Source organism: Arvicola amphibius, chromosome 10, assembly GCF_903992535.2.
Source record: "Arvicola amphibius chromosome 10, mArvAmp1.2, whole genome shotgun sequence".
Classification (NCBI taxonomy): Eukaryota; Metazoa; Chordata; class Mammalia; order Rodentia; family Cricetidae; genus Arvicola; species Arvicola amphibius.
Genome location: NC_052056.1, coordinates 86,038,883 through 86,060,226, shown reverse-complemented (window position 1 = coordinate 86,060,226; position 21,344 = coordinate 86,038,883). Strand labels below are relative to the sequence as shown.

At 43.1% G+C, this 21,344-nt stretch overlaps 1 protein-coding gene across 1 annotated transcript in view; it reads left to right on the top strand.

The window, feature by feature from the left end:
* Positions 1 to 21,344, top strand: part of Tmem132d (transmembrane protein 132D) — a 627,358-nt gene that overhangs the window by 436,383 nt on the left and 169,631 nt on the right. Inside the window, exon 4 of the mRNA XM_038346092.1 lies at positions 3,851 to 4,034. Within this exon, the coding sequence (XP_038202020.1) occupies positions 3,851 to 4,034 (184 nt within the window). The remainder of the gene's footprint in view (positions 1 to 3,850; positions 4,035 to 21,344) is intronic.

Here is a 21,344-nt window from a genome sequence, read left to right as displayed (position 1 = left end):
TCTTGAACAAAAAAAGAAATGTTCGTATTTCTCCCGCAGTTTCACAAGGCGTAGCAACTTTGGTTAACGGTGATTTGTTTTAGTGATTGAAATATATTATTTATTCCATGCTTTCCTGGCTTTTAGGGCTGCTGATAAGACATCTGGTGTTATTTTTAACGTTTCTGCCTTTGTATGTGAGGCGCAATTTGCCCACTACAGCTCTCAGTGTTGTTTGTGTTTCATTTGGTGTTTTTTGTCTTGTACAGTGGTGTGTCGTGGAGGGGTTGTGCTCATCCTATCTGTTTGGCTTCCAAATATTGCCCGTGTTTGCATGTCCATCTCTTCCTCAAAGTCAGGGGAATTCTCAACGACAATTTCATCAAATTAATTATCTAAGCCCTTTAGACTCCATTCCAAATCCTTTCTCGACCTCGGGGATTCTTATGTTGGCCTCTTGAATGTTTCTAAGAGTTCTTGCACAATCTTGTCCTTTGTGTTAGTTTTTCTTTCTTGTATGTTGCTCTGCACTGTCCCAGCCTTGGCCAGTCCTGAAATCCATTCCTCTGACCAGGCTTGTCTATGTCCAGTGCTTTCCATTGACTTTTCTCCTAATGTTATTGATCAACTCTGCATTTCCAGAATATCTGTGGTTCTACTCCAGTGTCTCAATTTACATGTCACCTTTCCTGTCTGTGTGTTCAAATCCTCACTCCGGGGTACTGAGCATCTCATCCACTCGGTCACTTTCATGGCTGGGTCCTGAGTGGATTTTCTTACATCATTCAACTGCTCATTTAAGTCTTCTAATGGCCCTTGATTAGTTTTTAAAGTAAGACTCTGATATCTTTTTCTGGAATTCCATCTATTTTATTATCTTTGTTTTCTGGTATTGAGACGTCACTTTGTGAAATGCCGGCTCCTGGCTTTTGCTCTTTTTGTGTGATGTACACAGTTGTTAGGATGTGTGTGTCCTTTAGGACATAGTTTATCTTTTATTAGTTGTATTTTTCTTTATTTTCTTTTGTTTTATTTTTCTAATGCTGGGGATTGAACCCAGGGCCTTATACTTCTAGACAAGGGCTCTGACACTGAATCAAAGTCACACTTCGTTTTGTTTTCTTTTATGTGAGTCTCCTAGTGAGTTGCCTTGTCCTTGTGTGGCATTAGATTGGAGACAGAGCTGACTGCAGTAGCACATATGATGGGTTATCAGTGGTCCAGGGAATAGTAGCAGCAGAGAGTGAAGACACTTATGACCTCCACCTGCATTATCTAGAACACTCAGATACAGTATCACTGAAATTCCCATTGTAAACAAAATAGCAACAACAAAAAATTCCATAACAACTTGGTTTATTGTTTTTTTTTTAGTGCTAATGGTCTCAATATTTGAGTAGTGAAGTAAAAAAGGAATGGATAAGAGAGAAAGCAAAGATATAATCAGAATGAGAGGAGAGTGTGTGGTTGGGTACACAGTGAGTAGCAGGAAGACTGTTGTGTGTTGGATGTAGAGGAAGAAAGGGAAAAAAAACACAGGCTTTTCCAGTGAGAATACAAATTAAGCTACAACAAATAACTCAAAGACAGAAATGGGCAGTCTATGAGCCTAATCAAAACAATTAGTTAGAATTAAAATAATAGGGGCTGGAGAGAGGGCTCAGTGGGTGAACTTCTTGCTGCCAAAGCTTACAACCTCTGTCCTGTCCCCAAGACTTATGTAATGAAAGGAGAGAACCATTGACTTCTACGTGTATGTGGTGGTATACACACACACACACACACACACACACACACACACACACGTAATTCAAAAATAGTAAGTAAACGGTAAACAAACAAAAATTAAATTAAACAATAAATATTAAATGGATAGTAAAATAGCTAGGCATGGCAGTACACATCTTTACTTCCAGTATTCAGAAGGCAGAGGCAGGTGAATCTCTGAGTCTGCTGCCATCCTGGTCTACATAAAAAGTTCCAGGCTGGCCAGGATTGCATAGTAAGGTCCTGTCTATAATGAAATTGACAGAATATAGTGTACTTTCTCTCAGTCTGTCTCTTCGTGCTAGGGAGATGCACCTTTCTGCCTCTGACAGGGTGGGGCTGCCGGTGTCAGACATTCAAAATGAGTCAAAGACCACTTCTGGCCAGAATTCCACCTCTGATTTCCTCAGGTTGCAAATTACATCCCATCTCTGGTGCTTTGGGGGTGATCTGGGCAGTGCAGGGTTTTCTGTACATGAGTCTCTGAGGGAATGGGGAAGACCCACTGTGTCTGCCCTTTCTAATCTGTTAGATTGACTGTTACACATCCCAAAACATACTTCCCATGCTCCTGTAAGACTTCAGGGATAAAAGAGGCTGTTAGGGAGGCAGAACATGTTGAGGAAACCACCCTAATCACCCTCCTGATACCATCACCTCTATGTGTGCTGTTGAGCATCTATGGCATCCATCAGGACTCTGCCCCAAGTTCTGCTTACACTTCCACCAACCCTGGTTTCTTTGCACTTTAGATCTCCCTACTTCAGACTCCTATATCTGTCTTCTAGTACTGGGTCCACAGTCTACTCTCCTCTGCCCACCCATCCCTTTATCCCCTGAAACATGAAATTCAGCTTCTGATTTGAGTTTTCAGCATCCAAACTGCCAGACTCCAGGGATAGCTGCTACCCACTGTTCTTGAATGCATGCTTTGAGCAGGACCGGTTGGGACCAGTAGGAGCATCTTGGCATGGAATGGTGTAGGGGTGCCTTCTTCTACCATCCTTGTTTCTGTTCTCTGTGGGTCTTTCTCTTGTTTCTGTATTAATGGCTCTTACCTTGACTTTGTTTGATCCAATCTCATGATCTCCAATCAGCCCTCTTAACCTTTGTGTTCACAGTGTCTCTTTCTGAGCTTCCAGGTGAGAGATTGCATGATAGGTGGTGTCACTGATATGTTTGCATGAACTGGTCCTCTGTAACAAAAGCAGCGCTAATGATAATAGTAAATGCCAGTGTCTGCAGGCGCTTTTGTGAAGATGTGAAGCTTGAGTCACTACATCCATGTCCGCTCACTAATGCCCCTTTAAGAGCCCATCTCAGATAGCCCCTATGAGCCCTCACCTACCCTTCTTTTATCTTCTCCTCGAGAAAGGCTGGCATGAAACCATTTTCTTTCTCACCTGTCATGTAGAAGCACAGACATTGTACTAGAAAGAAACTCTGAAGAGAAGAAAGCAGCCAGTTAATGAAAATAGCAAAGGCTGCTAAAATAGTTCTAGCCTTCTAGCCTGGATCCGTTTCCAGAGCTGTGTTTATGGGAACTCATATGTCTCGAAACTAGCATTCGTCACAGCCATTCCTGTCCCCGGGTGATAGCTGATGACGTCTCCATGTTTATCAGCAGTGGGATAATCCCTGAGCCCACATTCTTGCCTGTCTTCTGTTTCCCTGCAATACTGCCTTACCATCAGTAGAACACAAGGCCATGGCACCCTTTAAAATTCTGTGCACCGGACCAAACAGTCTGTGGCTTTAGATAAAATCAACATAACAGTGTAGTTGTTTCTGGAAGTCCAGGAAAGAGCCATTCTTGGTTTAAAAAAAAAAAAGAAGAAGGAAGGAAGGAAAAAAATGGGTCAGAGTGTTTAAAGAATGCAGCCCCTGTCCTGGGGATGCTGAATAGCTCAGAAGAAGGAGCTACCCTTAAATGATGATGTCAGAGCCCTGACAAGGGCTGGCAAGCATGCAGATGGTGGCTTGTTTTTAAATTGCTCAAGGCTTGGAGCACACAAACACAGGTTCCGGTGAAACACCACACTGACACAGGTGAGTTCTGCATCTCAGTTGCTCACCTCTGTTTCCCTTCATTCCTTCTCCATAGTGTGGATGATGCCTCCTACGAAGTCATGCAGATTGACGTCGAGGTTGAAGGACCCAGTGACCCACCCACCACACAGCTTGTCACGTGGCAGGTTGAATACCCAGGAGACATCACGTCTGACTTGGGGGTGTCCAAGATCTATGTGAGCCAGAAGGACTTGATTGGGGTCATACCACTGGCAATGGTAAGAAAGCACTTTGGGAACTGGGAATGGGAAGGGTCCATGCTGTGACCCAGGTTCAGGGGTCAAGGATGTCAGTCAGCAAGGACCAAGATGGGGACAAAATGGGAGCATAAGCTCACTGCCAATGGCCAACAATACATACTCTAACTGATGATATTCTTTAAATTGCATTCATAAATGTAGTCCAGTTAGTAGTTATGAGCCTGTCTTTATATAAATATTGTGGATGGTGGGATGAACATGCATGATATAATATAGATAACTTAAGGATTTCAGACATATGAAACTGTACAGAGTGCTTGGCTTGAGTGTGCTCCTACTGAGATGCAAGGAAGGCTGGGCTGTCCATTCAACAATATCACAGTGACTTAGACACTGCCACAAGGAACAAAGAGAACAGGTCTTGAAAGGTAATGGGGTATCTCTGCAAGGAATCCTTATCTCCACGAGAAGGTAGGGTTCCAGGAAGTACTCATCTTGGTTCTGTGGGTCTGGTATCTTCCACTGGCATTAGCCACCTTTCTGTGAAGAAGGAAAACACAACTCAATTTTGGTCTCCGTTTACAAAACATGTGTTCTACTTTGCTTTATATTACTGTGATAAATACCAGGACCAAAGGCAACTTGGGGAGAAAGGGGTTTATTTTACTTACATCTTTTTTTTGTTGTTGTTGGGGAAGGCTGCTAGTAAGTTTCCTGATCATCCTGACTCAAAATAATCACTCCGAAACCACATTATTTGCAATACTGTTTGGCCAGTAGCTTAAGCCCATTTCTCTTATATCCTAAACTAACCCATTTCCTTCATCTGTGTATTGCCACGTGGCTGTGGCTTACCAACAAGGTTCCAATGCATTTGTCTCCTGCAGGCAGCTACATGGCTTCCCTCTGACTCAGCCTATTCTCTCTATATCTTTTTTTAGCCTGGCTATGTTCTGTTAAGCCATTGGCTAAAAACAGCTTTTTTTTATCAACCAATGGCAGTATAACATATTCATAGCATACAGAAGGGATGCTACATCACCTCCCCTTTTCTATCTAAGTAAAAAGGAAGGTTTTAACTTTAACATAGTAAAATTACATACAATAAAACAGTTATCAAGTAAGAATTATAGTTACAATATTTTATCTACTTTATATTTTATCATAACTAAGGACAACTATAATTACAACTATCTATTCTTTAAGTTCATCAAAGACTCCAGAAGGATATAATATTACGTAATTAAACAGAAAGTGCATTGTAAGCAACTTCCAAAACTCTAGAATTGATAGAGACATTTTGCAACCTGGATAGTCACCCAAAGTTCTTCTTTAACATTGGGTCATCTATCTTCAGCCTACAAACCCATAGTATCTGGCAGACTTTTCCATGAAGCAGGAAATTTCAAAGACAGTTCCACCTATATTGGCAGTTTGTCAGTCATATTTTTCTGTGTCCTGCAGAATGTCTGGCAGACTCTTTTATGAAGCAGGAACCCTAAAGGACTGTCTGAGCTTCTTTAGGCAAGATTAGAAGTCATTTTTCTGTGGGTCCTGCATGTCCAGTTCATATAGCATCCCATGAAGCAGTTCAAGCAAGAGCAGTTTCTTTTCCAAATGGCTAGCAAACTCCATAAGGAGCCTCTTAAATGCCCATCATCCTCTTGAAGTATATTGGTGCTGCCAGGAGCAAATGTGTCTCATTATCATGAAAAGTCCTAAGTTTTTAAACATTTTAAATGCCATATTTTGAAGATCTCTGAAAGATTTGAAGAACACCTATCTAACTGAAATTATCTCTATACATGTAGAAAATAAAACTAATATGACTATAAGCTTGACTATTATAGATGATTATATATTAACCTATATTTATTAATTATACATTACATTTTAAATGAGCTGTACAAAGACAATACCTTAGTCAAAAGCAGAATTACACATATAACAAATTTGACCTTAAATTTGTATCAATAAACCAAGATCCATACCAATGCAAATCTCTATAGCATATCCCCCTTTAAATGTAAAGAAGCATTTATGAACAATATTTGGGAATTTGGGCATAGTTCTCTCCAAACTGCTTTCTAATGTTTTTGGCAAAGTAATTTTGGGGGGTTCACAGAGACCTTTCAGGGGGTCTTGATCCATCAAACCACATTAGTCTGGAAGAAATCCACAGGTTCTCATCCTCTGTGGAGAAAAGAAGCAGAACCTCCTTTCCAAAGCTACATATTCTTAGACCCAAATTTTAAGGTCAAGATACCTTTAAAACTTATATGTTGGTTTAGTTTAGCAGTCCCCAGAATCACAAACCAGAAAGCTTTTTGAAAGGAGCTGAACAGTTTTTGCTGCTACCACTGAGTCAGAAAGCCTTGTCTTAAAAGAATTGTACCTCTGCTTGCTTCTAGCAAACAGAGCATACCTGAGAAGATGCTGCTACCAAAAAGCTGCACTAAACTGTTTTTCTGTGTCTAGAATTTTTTAAAGTTCTCTCAGGCATTTTTATATGAATGTAGTTAGCCCCACATTGGGCACCAATCTGTTGGCAAAGGCTTTTAATATGTTTCCCAACCACCCTAACTCGAAATAATCACTCAGAAACCATATTATTTGCAATACTGTTTGTCCAATAGCTTAAGCACATTTCTAGCTAGCTCTTATATCCTAAACTAACCCATTTCCATTCATCTGTATATTGCCACGTGGCTGTGGCTTACTGGCAAGGTTCTAGTGTATTTGTCTCCTGTGGACAGCTACATGGCTTCCCTGTGACTCAGCCTATTTTCTCCATACCTTTTCTAGCCTGGCTCTGTTCTGTTAAGTTCTGTTAAGCCATTGGCCGAAAGCAGCTTCTTTATTAACCAATGACAATAAAACATATTCATAGCATATAGAGGGGAATCCCATATCAACAGTATGTCACTGAGGGAACTCAGAGCAGGAACTGAAGAAAAAGTCGTGGAAGAATGTTTGTTACTTTCTTGCTCTTCATGCCTTGCTCAGCCTACTTTCTTATCTCATCTAGGACCAGCTGCCCAGGAATGGCACTACCCTGGGATTATGGGATAGACCCTCCTGTATCAATAATCAATCAAGAAAATGCCCCTCAGGACATGTTCACCTGGCCAATCTGATGGGGGTGTTTTCTCAGTTGAGATTCCCTTTTCTCAAAGATTCTAGCTTGCATCAAGTTGACAAAAAAATCTAACCAATACACTATACAAACATATATTTCTTGATCCTCAGCTACTTTTTTTAGAGGGCAGACAAAAATCACAGCCAGCAGTTAGTTGTGAGAATGAAACTGTTGCTGGGTCTGAGGCTGGAACTCAGTGGTGGGATGTTTGCCTGGCATGTACCAGGACAGGTTTCAACCCCTAACTCAACAAAACTTAAGTTAAATAAATAAATAAGTAACTCATGGGTCCTTCCAAGAATTCCAGTCCCTTGCAGACACATAATAACTATTAGCCACTATTATGATTTTTCTGTTATACACAGCAAGGTACAGAGGGCACTCCACAACCACAACAGGTCTGTACATTCTCTAAGGAAAGTGCTTGGTCACAACCCTGTTCTTCGCAGTCTGAAAGCCAGGGAGCAGGTGGGCATCTCTGATCAGTGTGCCACACTGAATTAACCAGGTTAAAATACTTTGAATTTGACGAGTTCCCAGCAATCTCTCTGAGAGGTCACCTCTGGGCCCAAGCAAAAATTCTGAGCTCTGACTCCCTGTATCTTGTATCTGGGGCATTTGGGGGTCTACATTTGTTGGTTGATATAATATTTCCCATGGGGTAGGTGTTACCATTATGAAATGGCCTTGCTTCTTCTAGTCTGTATGCTCACTAAGTGATAAGTGGTAAAGCAATGGAGATATGTGATGGAGGATTCTCATTGGCTAATAAAGAAACTGCCTGGCCCATTTGATTGGCCGGCCCTTAGGTAGGTGGAGTAGACAGAACAGGAAGAAGGAAGTGAGGTAGATGGCTCAGCCAGACTTCCGTGCCTCTCCTCAGAGAGACAGATGCGATGAAGCCAACCTCCAGGTCAGACATGCTGCATCTTTCCCGGTAAGACACCACTCGTGGTGTTACACAGATTATTAGCTATGGGTTAGTCAAGATGTGAGTAAGAGGCTGAAATTAATGGGCCAGGCAGTGTTTAAAAGAATACAGTTTGTGTGTTGTTATTTCGGGTTTTAAGCTAGCGGGTGGCGGAGAGCAGGGCGGCGGGAAGCTGCCCACAGCTCCTCACTACAGATATGTATACCAGGGTGGAGGGTTTGAAGTTAGAGGCATGCATGCCAGAAGGAAGCTTGAAGAGTTGGGGGTCTGATGGTATGGAAAGCCACTGCAGGGAGGACCATAGGGCCTTGCCTATACTAGTTTTGTTGTTGTTGTTGCTATCATTCAAAAGCATTCTGGCTACATGCTTAGACAGAATTGTGAGGCAAAGGGGAAACAGAAGATTAGGGCATGTTCTCCATCTGCTCTACAAACGACTTTGTTATACTGGTCTGCTGGGCTTGGCATATGCCCCCAATTTACTCTCTTTGTGTGGCCAGAATGGAGCTTGTCTGGTGACTCAGTGGCTTGGATGTTCCATCTGGTAGCTGAGTGACCCCAAACACATTATTATCCCTGTGAACCCAAACTAATAACAGTCATGTTGGGGCTGGAGTGATGGCTCAGCCATCAAGAGTGCATACCACTCCTGTAGAGAACTAGAGTTCAGTTTCCCAATACCCACCAGGGTCTCAACAACCTTTAAGTCAATAAAAACCATGTCCACCTTGTATCTAGCAGGGTTAGGGACCAGAGACGAATGGGATCTTTGACTGAGTATAACATTTTCCACCGAACTTCTAAGCCAAGAACTCTGCCAAGTGGCAAGGGAGGCTGAGGAGAGTGAAGTCCCTTCTCAGAAGCTGTCTACCTGGGTAGGTGAATATAACCGTGAAAGAAGAAAGGGATGCCCAAGGCTGCTCCTTACCCAGTGAGCTGTCCCTGTGGTGGGAAAGCAAACAGCTGATAAAGATACAAGCTCCTGATAGGTTCTCAGACATCCCTCCTCATTAGAAGTAGGAATGGAAGAAAGACAGCAATAAACCATGTGTCTAAAAATCCCTTCCATAACTCTATAACACTATAAAGATGTTCTCTATTATAAAATATATTATGGTTTGTGTTTTGATATAGAAATCTTTGCACGTATCTCCCACCGATCCCTTGAGGTAAACTTTGAGAAATAAATTTTAATTCAAGGATGTGAGTCAGAGGATATGTAATTTTGTAATACAGTTTTGTAATGTCTGTAGAATTGCCTTCGGGAAGTCTTAACTAATTTACAATTCTACCTGCTGTGTGTAAAGATACCCATTTCCCTGCAATTTTTCCAACAGACAATATTAATTTTTTTTCAAATAGACAATTTATTAAGCAAACATCTTATCTCAGTGTCTCCTTAATTTGCCTTACTTGGGTTACATTATTTTTTATTTCATTATTAAATATTTGTCCTTTGCCCATTTTATTATCCTACTGGGAATTCAACTTCTTTTCTTTCTGAAGCTAAAATGTTGTACAAAGAGGGGAAATCACATTTCAAGGGTAGGACTTGCTGACATTAGCTCTTCCCACTTGTTTAACAAAACTGAACCTCTAGGGTCACTGAGTCCAAATCCACTTTCTCCTGTGTGTTAGTGATAATCTGTCTTATGGTTGATATGTCACATGGATTCTTACCAGTTTGCTCTTGACCTCCTAATTTCACACATTAGGGGGTGGTGCAAAGGTTGTGCCTGTTTGCTTATGTATATATCCTGGGATGGAACCTAAGGCTTTTCTTATGCCAAGCAAGTCCTCGGTGTGTGAATCATGCCTCCAGCCCTTCACTGGGGGATTCTAGGTAGGTGATCTGCCACTGAGTCATACCCTGTAGTGATGAGGGAGCGGAGGGCCACTTCCCGCCCCCCGGCTAGCTTTACCTGAAATAATTACACGGAAATTGTATTTATTTAAATACTGCTTGGCCCATTAGCTCTAGCCTCTTATTGGCTAACTCTCACATCTTGAATGACCCATTTCTAAAAATGTGTGTAGCACCACGAGGTGGTGGCTTACCTGGAAGATTCTTATCCTGCATCCATCTCGGAGAAGAGAGCTATGGCAACTCCCTGAGGCATCTGCCTGACTCTGCTTTCTTTCTCCCACAATTCTGTTCTGTCTACTCCACCCACCTATGTTCTGACCTATCAGGCCAAGCAGTTTTCTTTATTAATTAACCAATGAGAGTAACACATAGACAGATGACCCTCCTCCATCAATACCCCATCCCCTCACTGGGGGATTCTAGGCAGGGGCTTTACCACTGAACCACACCCCAGCCCCTCACTGGGAGATTCTAGGCAGGTACTCTACTGCTGAACTATGCCCCTAGCCCTTATTTAATTTTTAATGTGATCAAATCTATCGATCCTTTCCATAATTAAAATCTCTCATCTTCTCCTAATGAATTCTAAGAGGAAAATGCACACCTGCTTTATTTGTTCTCACAAAGCCTGGGAATAATACAACACCCAGCATAACACATCAGAATAAACAGGAAGAACACCAAGATGGTGCTGAAGGCAGGTGCCTCTGGGACACCAGGAAAGCTTAGAGATCAGTGTAGGGCAAATGTCACTCCCCTGCTTCTCAGTGGCTCTGTAATTGCACCTCCTGGAAAATTTTTAAACTGAGACAAAGTCTCCCCCATGTCCAGTGCTTTGAAAGTTTTTGTACGCTCTTAATCCAATCATGCATTTCTATGAGCTTAATTTCCGCCCTTCGAGAAATCATGCTTTGCTGTATTGAAGATAAAGTGTGCTTCCCCCTCCTAAGGGAGGGGAATTCTTAGAGAAAAGCTCATTAAGTGTACATCTTTCTGTTAAATGCATAGTGACCACACAACAGAGTCTGGTATGAAGCATGCTGTTTGCATTTCTTAGAGGAGCTGGGAGGCTCCTCAGTGGCACATCGATTCAGGGTGGTGGCTGCTTCTTATCTCTGCTTCCTGATCTTGGGATAAAACTAATTCTGAGCTTATTCCAAGCTTCAGAGATACTGGCCTGAACTTCCATGCTGAAAATGCCATTTACTAGTGAGTCCTTAAAAACTCACTAATAAGTGCTCTTCAAAATTCAATGAACCCTTATTTCCACTCCTTTGGGGAAGCAGCTGTTTTAAGTGTCATCATGGTGGGTGTTGCTGTCAGCCCACCACATGGATAAGGGAGGGACTTAGTCAACTCTTCTTGGCATTGGAAAAAACAAGTATCCTGCATCCATTTCATAAATGGTTCTTGTTTTGCTTCTGTCTCAGCTTCACCTCTGAAGCTTTAATACTGATTATTATTGATCTGGGGCTTGAGATAAAACTCAACCCAGAGACAACAGTCAGAACAGATAATACATCATTTTTGAAAATAATCAGAAGGAGGTGATGTAGGATTCCCCTCTGAATGCTGTGAATATGTTTTATTACCATTGGTTAATAAAGAAGCTGCTTTGGCCTATAGCAGGGAAGAATATAGGTAGGTGGGAAAACTAAACTGAATTCAGGGAGATAGAAGGTGGAGACAGGCAGATTCCATGTAGCCACCCAAGAAGCAAGAGGTAACAAATCACGAGCCTCTTTGTAAAATTTGAAAAACTAGAAATGAGTTAATTTAAGCTATAAGAGCTAGCTAGGAATATGCTTGAGCCGTTGGCCAAACAGTGTTGTAACTAATACAGTTTTGTGTGATTATTTGGGTCTGTGTGGCCAGGAAAAGCAGTCTCAATTTACAAGGAGGTTCTAATTCCAAGGAAGTTTGGTGTGATGATGTCTCATGGTAGTTGCATTGATGGCAAAGAGCATTTTGCCTGTTTGTTTATATTCACACACACACATATTTATCCTGAGATGGAACCCAAAGCCTTGCATGTGACATGAAGATGTATACAGATGTGACTGCTAGCCTTCAAGGTCCTGAGGGGTGTGCCATGAAGTTCCAGAGCAAGGAATCAAAAGTGGCAGGAACACTTCTGTGGTAGTTTGAATGTAATGGGCACCCATAATCTCATAGGAAGTGGCACTATTAGGAGACATGGCTTTGTTAGAGTGGGTGTGGCCTTGTTAGAGGAAGTGTGTCAGTATGGGGTTGGGCTTTGAGGTTCCCTATGCTCAGGATACTGCCCAGTGTCTCAGTTGACTTTCTGTGACCTGTAAGATGTAGGACTCTCAGCTCCTACTCCAGCAGCACGTCTGCCTGTGTGCTGCCATGCTCCCCACCATGATGATAATAGACTGAACCTCTGAAACTGTAAGTGAACAATTCCAATTAAAAATTTCCTTTTTAAGAGTTGTCGTGGTCATGGTGTCTCTTCACAGCAATAGAAACCCTAACTAAGACAACTCCCTTTGTGAAGTGCAGCTTGACAGTACGTTCTGGCTTTTCAAAGAATTCTAACTGCAAGAGTTCATGATTCCTAGCCCATCTGCCATGCTACCTCGTGGCAAGGGTCTTCCTTGAGGCCTATACTCAGGAGGATCTTAGTTGATGCGGCTATTTTCTTGAGATTGAACGGCAGCAAGCAAGCCTTGCTTCTGCTGGTTGGATTTCGCAGTCATCAGCAGACAAACTTGAGATGCTGTAGGAGGACTTAAGTGTCACTTTGATGGAGCCTTTTCTGTCCTTTGTCCTTTCATTCTGTCTCCTAAAAGCTTGCTTAAACCCATTCAGTCTCCAGCTCTTCTTTCAAAGCAGAAGCTACTAGACTCTGGGGCATGGTTTTTGGCACCGCATTTTCCATAGCTAAATGCTTTCTTCCTCATCAGCAGGACTGAAAGAGTAGAGGCAGTGAGTTCCACAGCCCACATAAGTAGGGATCAACTATCTGTCTAGCCAGACCCTACACAAACTTGGTGAGGTTTTCTGAATGCTGAGGATTTTTGAAGATTTATTTTTTTAATATTTATTTATTTATTATGTATACAATATTTTGTCTGTGTATATGCCTGCAGGCCAGAAGGGGGCACCAGACCCCATTACAGATGGTTGTGAACTACCATGTGGTTGCTGGGAATTGAACTCAGGACCTTTGGAAGTGCAGGCAATGCTCTTAACCTCTGAGCCATCTCTCCAGCCCTGAAGATTTATGTTTTAATAACATGTGTGCATGTGCATGTGTGTGTATATGCATGTGTGTATGCACATGCACACACAGGCACAGTAAACACAGAAGCCTGCAGAGGACGTCAGATCACCTGGAAGTGGAGTTATGGATGTTTGTGAGCTTCCTTGTTTGTTCTGGGAATTGAACACAGGTCTTCTGGAAGAGCAGTTAATGCTCTGAATTGCTAAGCCTATGGATGATTCTTGGTTTATGAGACCATCACTGTCTCATAAGGACACCTGTGTGTCCTTAAGCCCTCTCAGAAATTCTTTTCTCTGGAGCAAGCAGACAATACCTCCCCAGCTTTCAGGGCCATGCAATTTTAGTTCATAAACTTCTCAAGAAATGCATTTAAAAAAATATCTATATACTACATTTCTATACTTACGTGAAGCAAATTTTACATAGACTGACCATCCCTGTATGACAGGTCTTGAATCCTGTCTAGTGCATCCACCTTGGTGTTTCTTCCCACAGGACTCGCATGGCCCTCAGCCCAGGGTTTTCTCTTCTCTATACCCCAACAGAAAGCACAGCATCTACCCACACAGATACCTGAAAGACGTGCATTAAGACAAGCTCTACTGTCCAATGCATACACACACCTGTGGACAGTCTGGAGGCAGAAGAACTCCGTCATCATCTCTCAGGAGTTCCGAAAATGAGTGCAGGTAGTACAGCATAGCCCTCACCTGCTGAGATCAGGACTTGGGAAAGAGCCCTAGATTATAGAAGGAAGCTTTCTTTCCTGGCTCCAATAATAGAAGTCCTTTTATTTGGGGCATAAAAGCAGATTCCGGGCTCTTTCTGTTTGACTTTCCATGGTATTCTTTTCCCATGTCGACCTGTTAATTAACACGCCAGCACCCCTCTGTTGTTTTACTCAGACTTTTTGAAAATCCAGTCACAATGCAGAGCACGCCGCCACTTTCATTTCCATCCTTCTGCAACCAAGTGCAAATTAAGATGCTGCCATGGCCCTTGAGGAAACTCGCTGCTCTGAGGCGCCTTATTTCTTTTTATGTTTGTTGAGTGGCTGCTGTTCCCCAAACACGTCCGGATAATTAGAGGCAGCACTTAGCTGCTGCTTGGGTACCAGGTGAGGCCGTCTGTTCTCCAGAACATACTTCAATCCATGTGATTTCCATCATGGCTCAGAGATGTGGGCGCTGCTCTTGTTCACATTTCCCAGGTGGAAGGGGATGTACGGAGCCTGCAACCTGCCCTCAAGACACAGGATTAAGATGCAGAGACGAGTCATATTCTAGATAGATGGAGTTCAGAGTCCAGGCTCATGACCAGCCCACAGTGCTTCACCCATAGTGAGAATGGGAGGGGAGTGTCGATTAGTACAGGGAGGGATGTGAATCAATGTAAGAGGAGGGTGTTGACAGGTGCGAGATTATCAATCAGTGCAAGAGGATATTGTTTGGTGCACAAAGGTATTGATAAGTATAAGGAGAGATGTTGATAGATAAAGGGGGCGAGTGTTGATTAGTGCAAAAGGGTGTTGGTTGGTGCAATGGGAGTTAGCCAGTACAAGAGGAGGGTATTGATAGGTGCAAGGGTGCGTATTGATCAGTGCAATTGATTGATTTGTACAAGGGGAAGATGTTGATATGTACAAAGGGAGGGTATTGATTAGTTCAGGGGGCTGTTGATAAGTGCCTGTTCAAGGTGATCTTGGGAAATGCAAATTCAGAGAGGCACACATGCCGTAAGAGACAGAGAAATCATCCTGAACTTGGAGAAGCCCTTTGCAATGAATTCTTTGTTATGCACAGAGCCACTGCTTTCTCTCCACAGCCCCCTGAGCTGCCTCTGGTGCTCCTTACTTAATGAACTGTCCTCTCCAGAGACGGCTAACAGTAAGGTGGCTGGTTGCTCATCTACAGAGCCTATGTGGGTATGTCATACTAAATGAACACAGGAGGGCCATTGCTGTCACCGACTGCAGTGCACTTATTACAGCCCCAGCTGTTGTATAGCCAGTTGGTCTCCACGAACAGCTGCTTATGAGGTGATTCATTCTGTAGACCCCACAATAGCACACACTGCTTGGGGAACATCTACAGAGTCCCCACCGAGTGCCAGGCACTCGTGTTGGCCTTAAAGGTATAGCAGAGCCCATATTCCACCCAGCAGAAGCAGTGGTTAAATAAATCAAGAATAGTTGAGCAAGATGATTTCAGAACCAGGGTATGTGTGCTGCAGAGGAAACCCAGCAGTGCGCTGTGAAGAAGGGCTGAGTGAGGTGGGCGCCTGTGCGGGTGATATCTACAGGAAGACATGAGGAGCACTAGATGCCCACAAAGAAGGAAAAGTATATACCATGTCCCTACAAAGGCCGGTTGGTGTGTTTTGAATGGCTTAAATCTGAGACATGAACTGGGAAGACAGTGCCAGGAGTTGAGGTCAGAGCTGGCAAGGGCTGAATAACGTATGTCCTTATCAGCTTTGATTCATGGAGTAGAATTTCCGGCTGTGGATGCTTGAATCTGATCTGAGTCATTGTCTATTTGTATATGTAGTGTGTGTGTGTGTGTGTGTGTGATGCATTACGTGAGTGTGCAGGTGTGCACTGGTGTCATTCTGTCACTTTCCACCTGATTGCTTTGAGGTAGTCTCTCACTGATCCACAACCTCACTGTTTTCTCTAGGCTGCATGGCAAGGAAGCTTTAAGGATCTTGGGATCAATATTGAAGTTACAAAGACCCACAGCCATGCGTGGTTTTTTACACGGGTACTTGGGATACAAACTCAGGTCCTCCTGCCTGCACTACACAAGCACCCTTACCCACTGAACCATTTCTTAGACGCCAATGATCTATTTTTAAAATATCACCCTGCAGGCCAAGAGGAGAATATGTTTTTGAAAGGGAAGGCCAGGTTGAAACAGAAACACTACTTTGTCCATAACAGGATGACTGAGTTCAGACAAAGGTGACGATGCTGATATTAGAGGCAAATAGAATTTCTCAGGATGTTTCCCGTGTAAAGACATTGAGACTTGCCTAGAGAATTGACAAGATGTGTGTTTGTAGCAAAGATCAAACATGATACTGGACTGGACAGTAAAACATAATGGGCTTTTTGATATAATGATATCAGTGTTGGGAAACCTATGTCATCTAGTATGGCAACCATCGCGATGTCTAGTGACATCAAGTGCTGAATGCTCAAAGGGTGGAGTTGAGCAGTGAACTTTAAAAGATTAATATAAATCTGAATAGTGTATCAGTTACTACCAGACTAGGTAGGGCAACTCTGAAGTTTTGAATTGGGGCTGCATAAGGCGAGACCACGCTATGCAGAGTAGCTGATTCCTTCCCCACTGTGAGTCCACTGTTGGCCTTCTTTCCCTGTGCTGTGCCCTGGAATCTTTCTTTTATGATTTGCACAGCTAGGTTTGTCTCAGCAGGCAGGAGATCTTAGTAGGTGTAACAGTTTGCTTTCTGTTTTGGTGATAAACACCATGACAGAAAAACAACGTGGGGAAGAACTGGTTCATTTGGTGTACACATCCCAGTCATCAGTGAGGGAAGCCGAGGCAGGAGCTGAAGCAGAGGCCATGGAGAAACACTAATTGTTGGCTCACTTCCACTGTTTGCTCATTTGGCTTTCTTAGAGGAACATTTCCTCAATGGTCCACCCACAATGGGCTGGACCATTTCACGTCCATCATCAGTCAAAAAAAAAATACCCCTAATAGATGTGTTTACAGGCCCATGTGAAGGAGATATTTTCTCAATTGAGAGTCCCTCTTCCCAGATGACCGTAACTTGTATCAAGTTGACAAAAAAACAACCAGCACGGTATGGAGGCAGAGAGATATCTTATGCTGGTGACCACCATTTATCACAATGGCTGTGAACTCTGTCAAGACTGCCAGCTACTGCCAGCCAACTCTATCAAGTACGAGCAAAAATATCAGCTGTGCTGTTTGTGACTCCCACACAAGCACCCGGTCATCTCCTGCTATTCACATCACATCACAGATCTAAAGGAATGATTTCTGCCCCTAATGGACACATTCAGATAGATACAATTTTCCTATAAATTGTTTGTTTTACAATTCAGTTAAATCATATATTGATTTTTAAGTATGTTCATTGGTGGATTGTGGTGTGGGTCTTAATATGGTTCTTATTTCAGAGTCATTAAATAAGTTCTGTTTTATTTCCTGCATAAATATTTATTGGGGAGGCTGGAGAGATGGCTCAGCAATTAAAATCATTTTCTGCTCTTGGAGAGGACCCGAGTCTAATATTCAGCATCCATATCAGGTGACACTCAACCATATATATCTCCAGCTCCAGAAAAGCGAACACTTCTGGCTTCAGAGAGCGCCTGCACTTCTGTAGACATTCTGACACAAAACACATGCACACTCATGATTAAAATAAAACTAAAATATTAACAAAATGCTCTGCAAAGACAGGTTTCGCTCAAAAATGGTTGTCACAGTAGGGTTGGTATTATGTGACCTTTTCTGGGGAGACAAATGAATGTCCACCCACTCCCAGGGAGGCTACTGTCAACAGACCAAAGTAAATATTCCATCCAAGTCCAACTTGGTGAGACATAGTTTATCAGGCTTACTTGCAGAGCATGGGTATAGGGTTTCTTACAGGAGCATGGGTGACTCAAAGATCACAGCATCGCCAAAATGCCAATCAATAGGGGCACCAACATGTGAAAGCTTCATCCTTGGCACTTTCTCTGCCTGACCTGGAGTCACCAAAATGCCAATCAATAGGGGCACCAATATGTGAAAGCTCCATCCTTGAAACTTACTCTGCCTGACCTGGAGGCAGTTGGACCAGTCTGTCTTTTCTTCCTAGCAGCTGTAACTATGTGTGTAACCTTGGGAACGGTGCCTTGTAAATCTTACTTCATTTACTTCCTGAGCTGTGTATGTTTCCTTTATTTTCTGAGTCTTTAAGGGGGACATACTTCCTGTTTTCAGGAAATAGCCACGGGCAGTTGGTTGATTGCTCTCTGCAAAACAATGGTAGTAGATATTTTCCCATCTTGTAGGTCATACCATCTCCATCACAGCAACTCAACTTGAATGAATGAGCCTTGCAGCAAAAGAGTCAATAGTGGTTGAGAAAAGAGACCTGCAAACAGACTCAGGAGCCAATGTGAATGGGTGCAGGTTCTCCATCTGCAGATACAGCCGGCTGTTCTTGAATCCAAAATACAGGGGAAAGCATTGCATGTATCCAGAATACAAACAGACTTCTGATGCTGCTGTGCTCCCATACACTGATGTGTAACAATGGTTCTCCCAGAACCTGCTCTGCAACATGATACTGGCTGCCAGGTGGATTCATTGTCTCCATCAATTAAAGAAGTTAAGGAAGAGAAAATGTCTCAGCCGAAGGCATAAATAAATCAAACTTTCTTATTGGATTTTCTTTGGACTGCCAGTCCCCAAATTAATGACACGAAGACTTACTAATTATGAAATCTTGGCCTTAGATTAGACTTGTTCCCAACTAACTATTATAACTTAAATGAACCCATTTCTGACAATCTACATTCTGCCACATGGCTCTTGACCCTACTCCATTCTATAAATCTGATTCCCTCCTTGTCTGGCTGGCAAATCCTGCATGCTTCAGGTTTTTCTCGAGTTCCTCTCTCTCCCCAGAAATCCTGCCTATTCTCTCCTGCACAGCTATTGGCCATTCAACTCTTTATTAAACAATAAAGACGGCACCTTAGGCAGAGACGCATATTCACAGTATACAAAAAGATTATCCCACAACACATAAATGTTCATTGGCAAATGTTACAGATGTCACAAGGGACCCCCGGAGCTGGGAAGCCCCTGACTCTCAGGGGTTTAGGTTTTTATTTTTGGGTTTGAATACCCCTTCTTGTAATTGTCTTCCTCTTCTCTTTGGGTCCTAAGGTTTCCAAGCAACGCTTCTGGTGTGTCTGTCTGCAAGTGCAGAAATAGCTGTTGATTGGTTGGTGTTTGCCATTAACTAGGGTGGACCCACGTTACCCCTTTTTTGTGTTTTAATAACCAAGAGAGAGTAACTTAATAGGGAAAGAGGAACTTTGTTTCTCTGTGCCTTGGGGCCATGGTTTCAATTTGGGTATCATAAATGAGCAGAGAAAAAAATTCTCGTAGAGTATGCACAAGCTAGGTGCAAACATTGTGTCTGTTTATTAAAGGGACTTGAGTATCTGTGTATTGAGACCCTTGAAGTGAGTGCCTGGAGCTCCTCCCCCTACAGATACTAAGGAACAGCAGTAACTTCCACATTCCACTTGCTCAGGGCTAGTCCATGAATTACCATGTAAAAGCTGACCTTCCCCCAGTGCCCAGGATCTTGGCAGCCAACCCCAGAAGGTCAGGTCATTTTCAGAACAGATGCATTGCGTGGAGAGCCCATGTGCATTTCAGGTGTTCCCACTACCTGCCAAGCCCACCACCAAGTCATCTCCATGAAATCTCTCTTTTGCAACAGAGATTACCTGCCTGAGTCACTTTCCTTTTCTGGTGGTAAAGCACCCTGAGAAAAGAGACTAAATGGAGAAAGGGTTTGCTTTAGCTATGGTTCCACTGCTCACCCAAAGGCTATAAAGTATAGCAGAATCCAGAGGACCCAAGTTCAGCTTGAAATAGTAAGAACCTCCATTTGTGATAGTGTTGATCCCAAAGTGAAACTGCTTCCTAGTGAGAGAAATAATCCCTTTCAAAATGTTTTTGAAACCAATACATGCATCGGTTACCAACCATATCACCGTCGGCACAGAGGGTAGAGCATCAGTTCCATGTATCTATCAACTGGTCCGCTCGTGTTGACCTTCATGATCTCTCTTTCACACATTTTCCAGTAAGTATACTTTTCCTGGTAGGTGATAAGAACACTGAGAATTTTAATGGATGCTGAAGTCTGCATTTGGATATATTAGCAATAGCAGAGTCTAGTTAGGTAGCAATTGGGCAGACATTTGGTTGGAGATTGGTGCTCATAACATTCCAGCCTGGGGAAAATAAACAATTGTGTACTTCCACAAGTCAGTCAATGAATGGCTAAGGCATTGTATTCATTACTTTTATTGTAGCAAAATATCTGACAGAGCAATTTAAAAGAAGAGACGAGTTTATTTGGGTTCAGGGTTTTGTGAATTTCAGTCCACCATGATGCTCATGGCCAGTGGGCAACTGGGGTGTGAGGCGGAAACCCCTCACCTAGTGACAGGACCAGGAGGCCTGGCCGAGCTATTGGAGGGCATAACCTCCAAAGACCCGCTCCATGGAGACTCACTTTCCACCACCCAGGCTGTACCTCGGAAAGGCTCCACAACCTCCCTTATAGAGAAACAAGCTGGAAGCTGCACATTGAAATCCTGAGTCCCTGGAGAGTTTTCCAGAGCTATCTGTGAAATTTACCCTAAACAAAAACGATCATGTATCCTTTTTAATTTTTTCATGTGTGTGTGTGTGTGTGTGTGTGTGTGTGTGTGTGTGTGTGTGTGAGTGTGTGTCTGTGCACACACAATGTATCTCGATCATGTCACACCCTAGTCCCTCCCTCTAATCCTCCCCAGGTCCTCTCCTCCATTATATCTCCCATCTCCTTAAGGGCAATTTCCATTTTGCTTTAAAGAAACCATGAATATGGATATAGAAGTCACTTCCTCCTCACCCTTACAGGGTGGAAAACTATCTCTTGTTCCTCTTCTACTCCCATTCTTTCCCCTCCCAGATTCTCCCATCTCCTCGCAGCTGGTTACTTCTCTCTATCCCCAAGCCTAAGGACCTTGTTCTTATACTGATCAGGTCTCAGGTGTCAACTGCCGCACCTTCAGAATTCTGTAGGCATGAGCCCTCTCAGCACACTCCCACAGAGAGCTGACTCCCACCAAGCCCCATGTGGGGGTCCCACTCCACCACTGCTTAAGCTCCGTTCCCTGTCTGCGGTGCATCCCCAGCCCACAGATGGCTTCATCATCTCCTAAGGAATAGCCCTTCACTAGCTGTGGGGTGGAATCCTTCCCTTCAATCAGATGCTGACAAGCCAGGCTGCACCCATAGTTACTAATAAACAGAGGCCCAGGGGCAGGTCTCCTGGGCTCATCTTAGCCAACAGTATGAGAT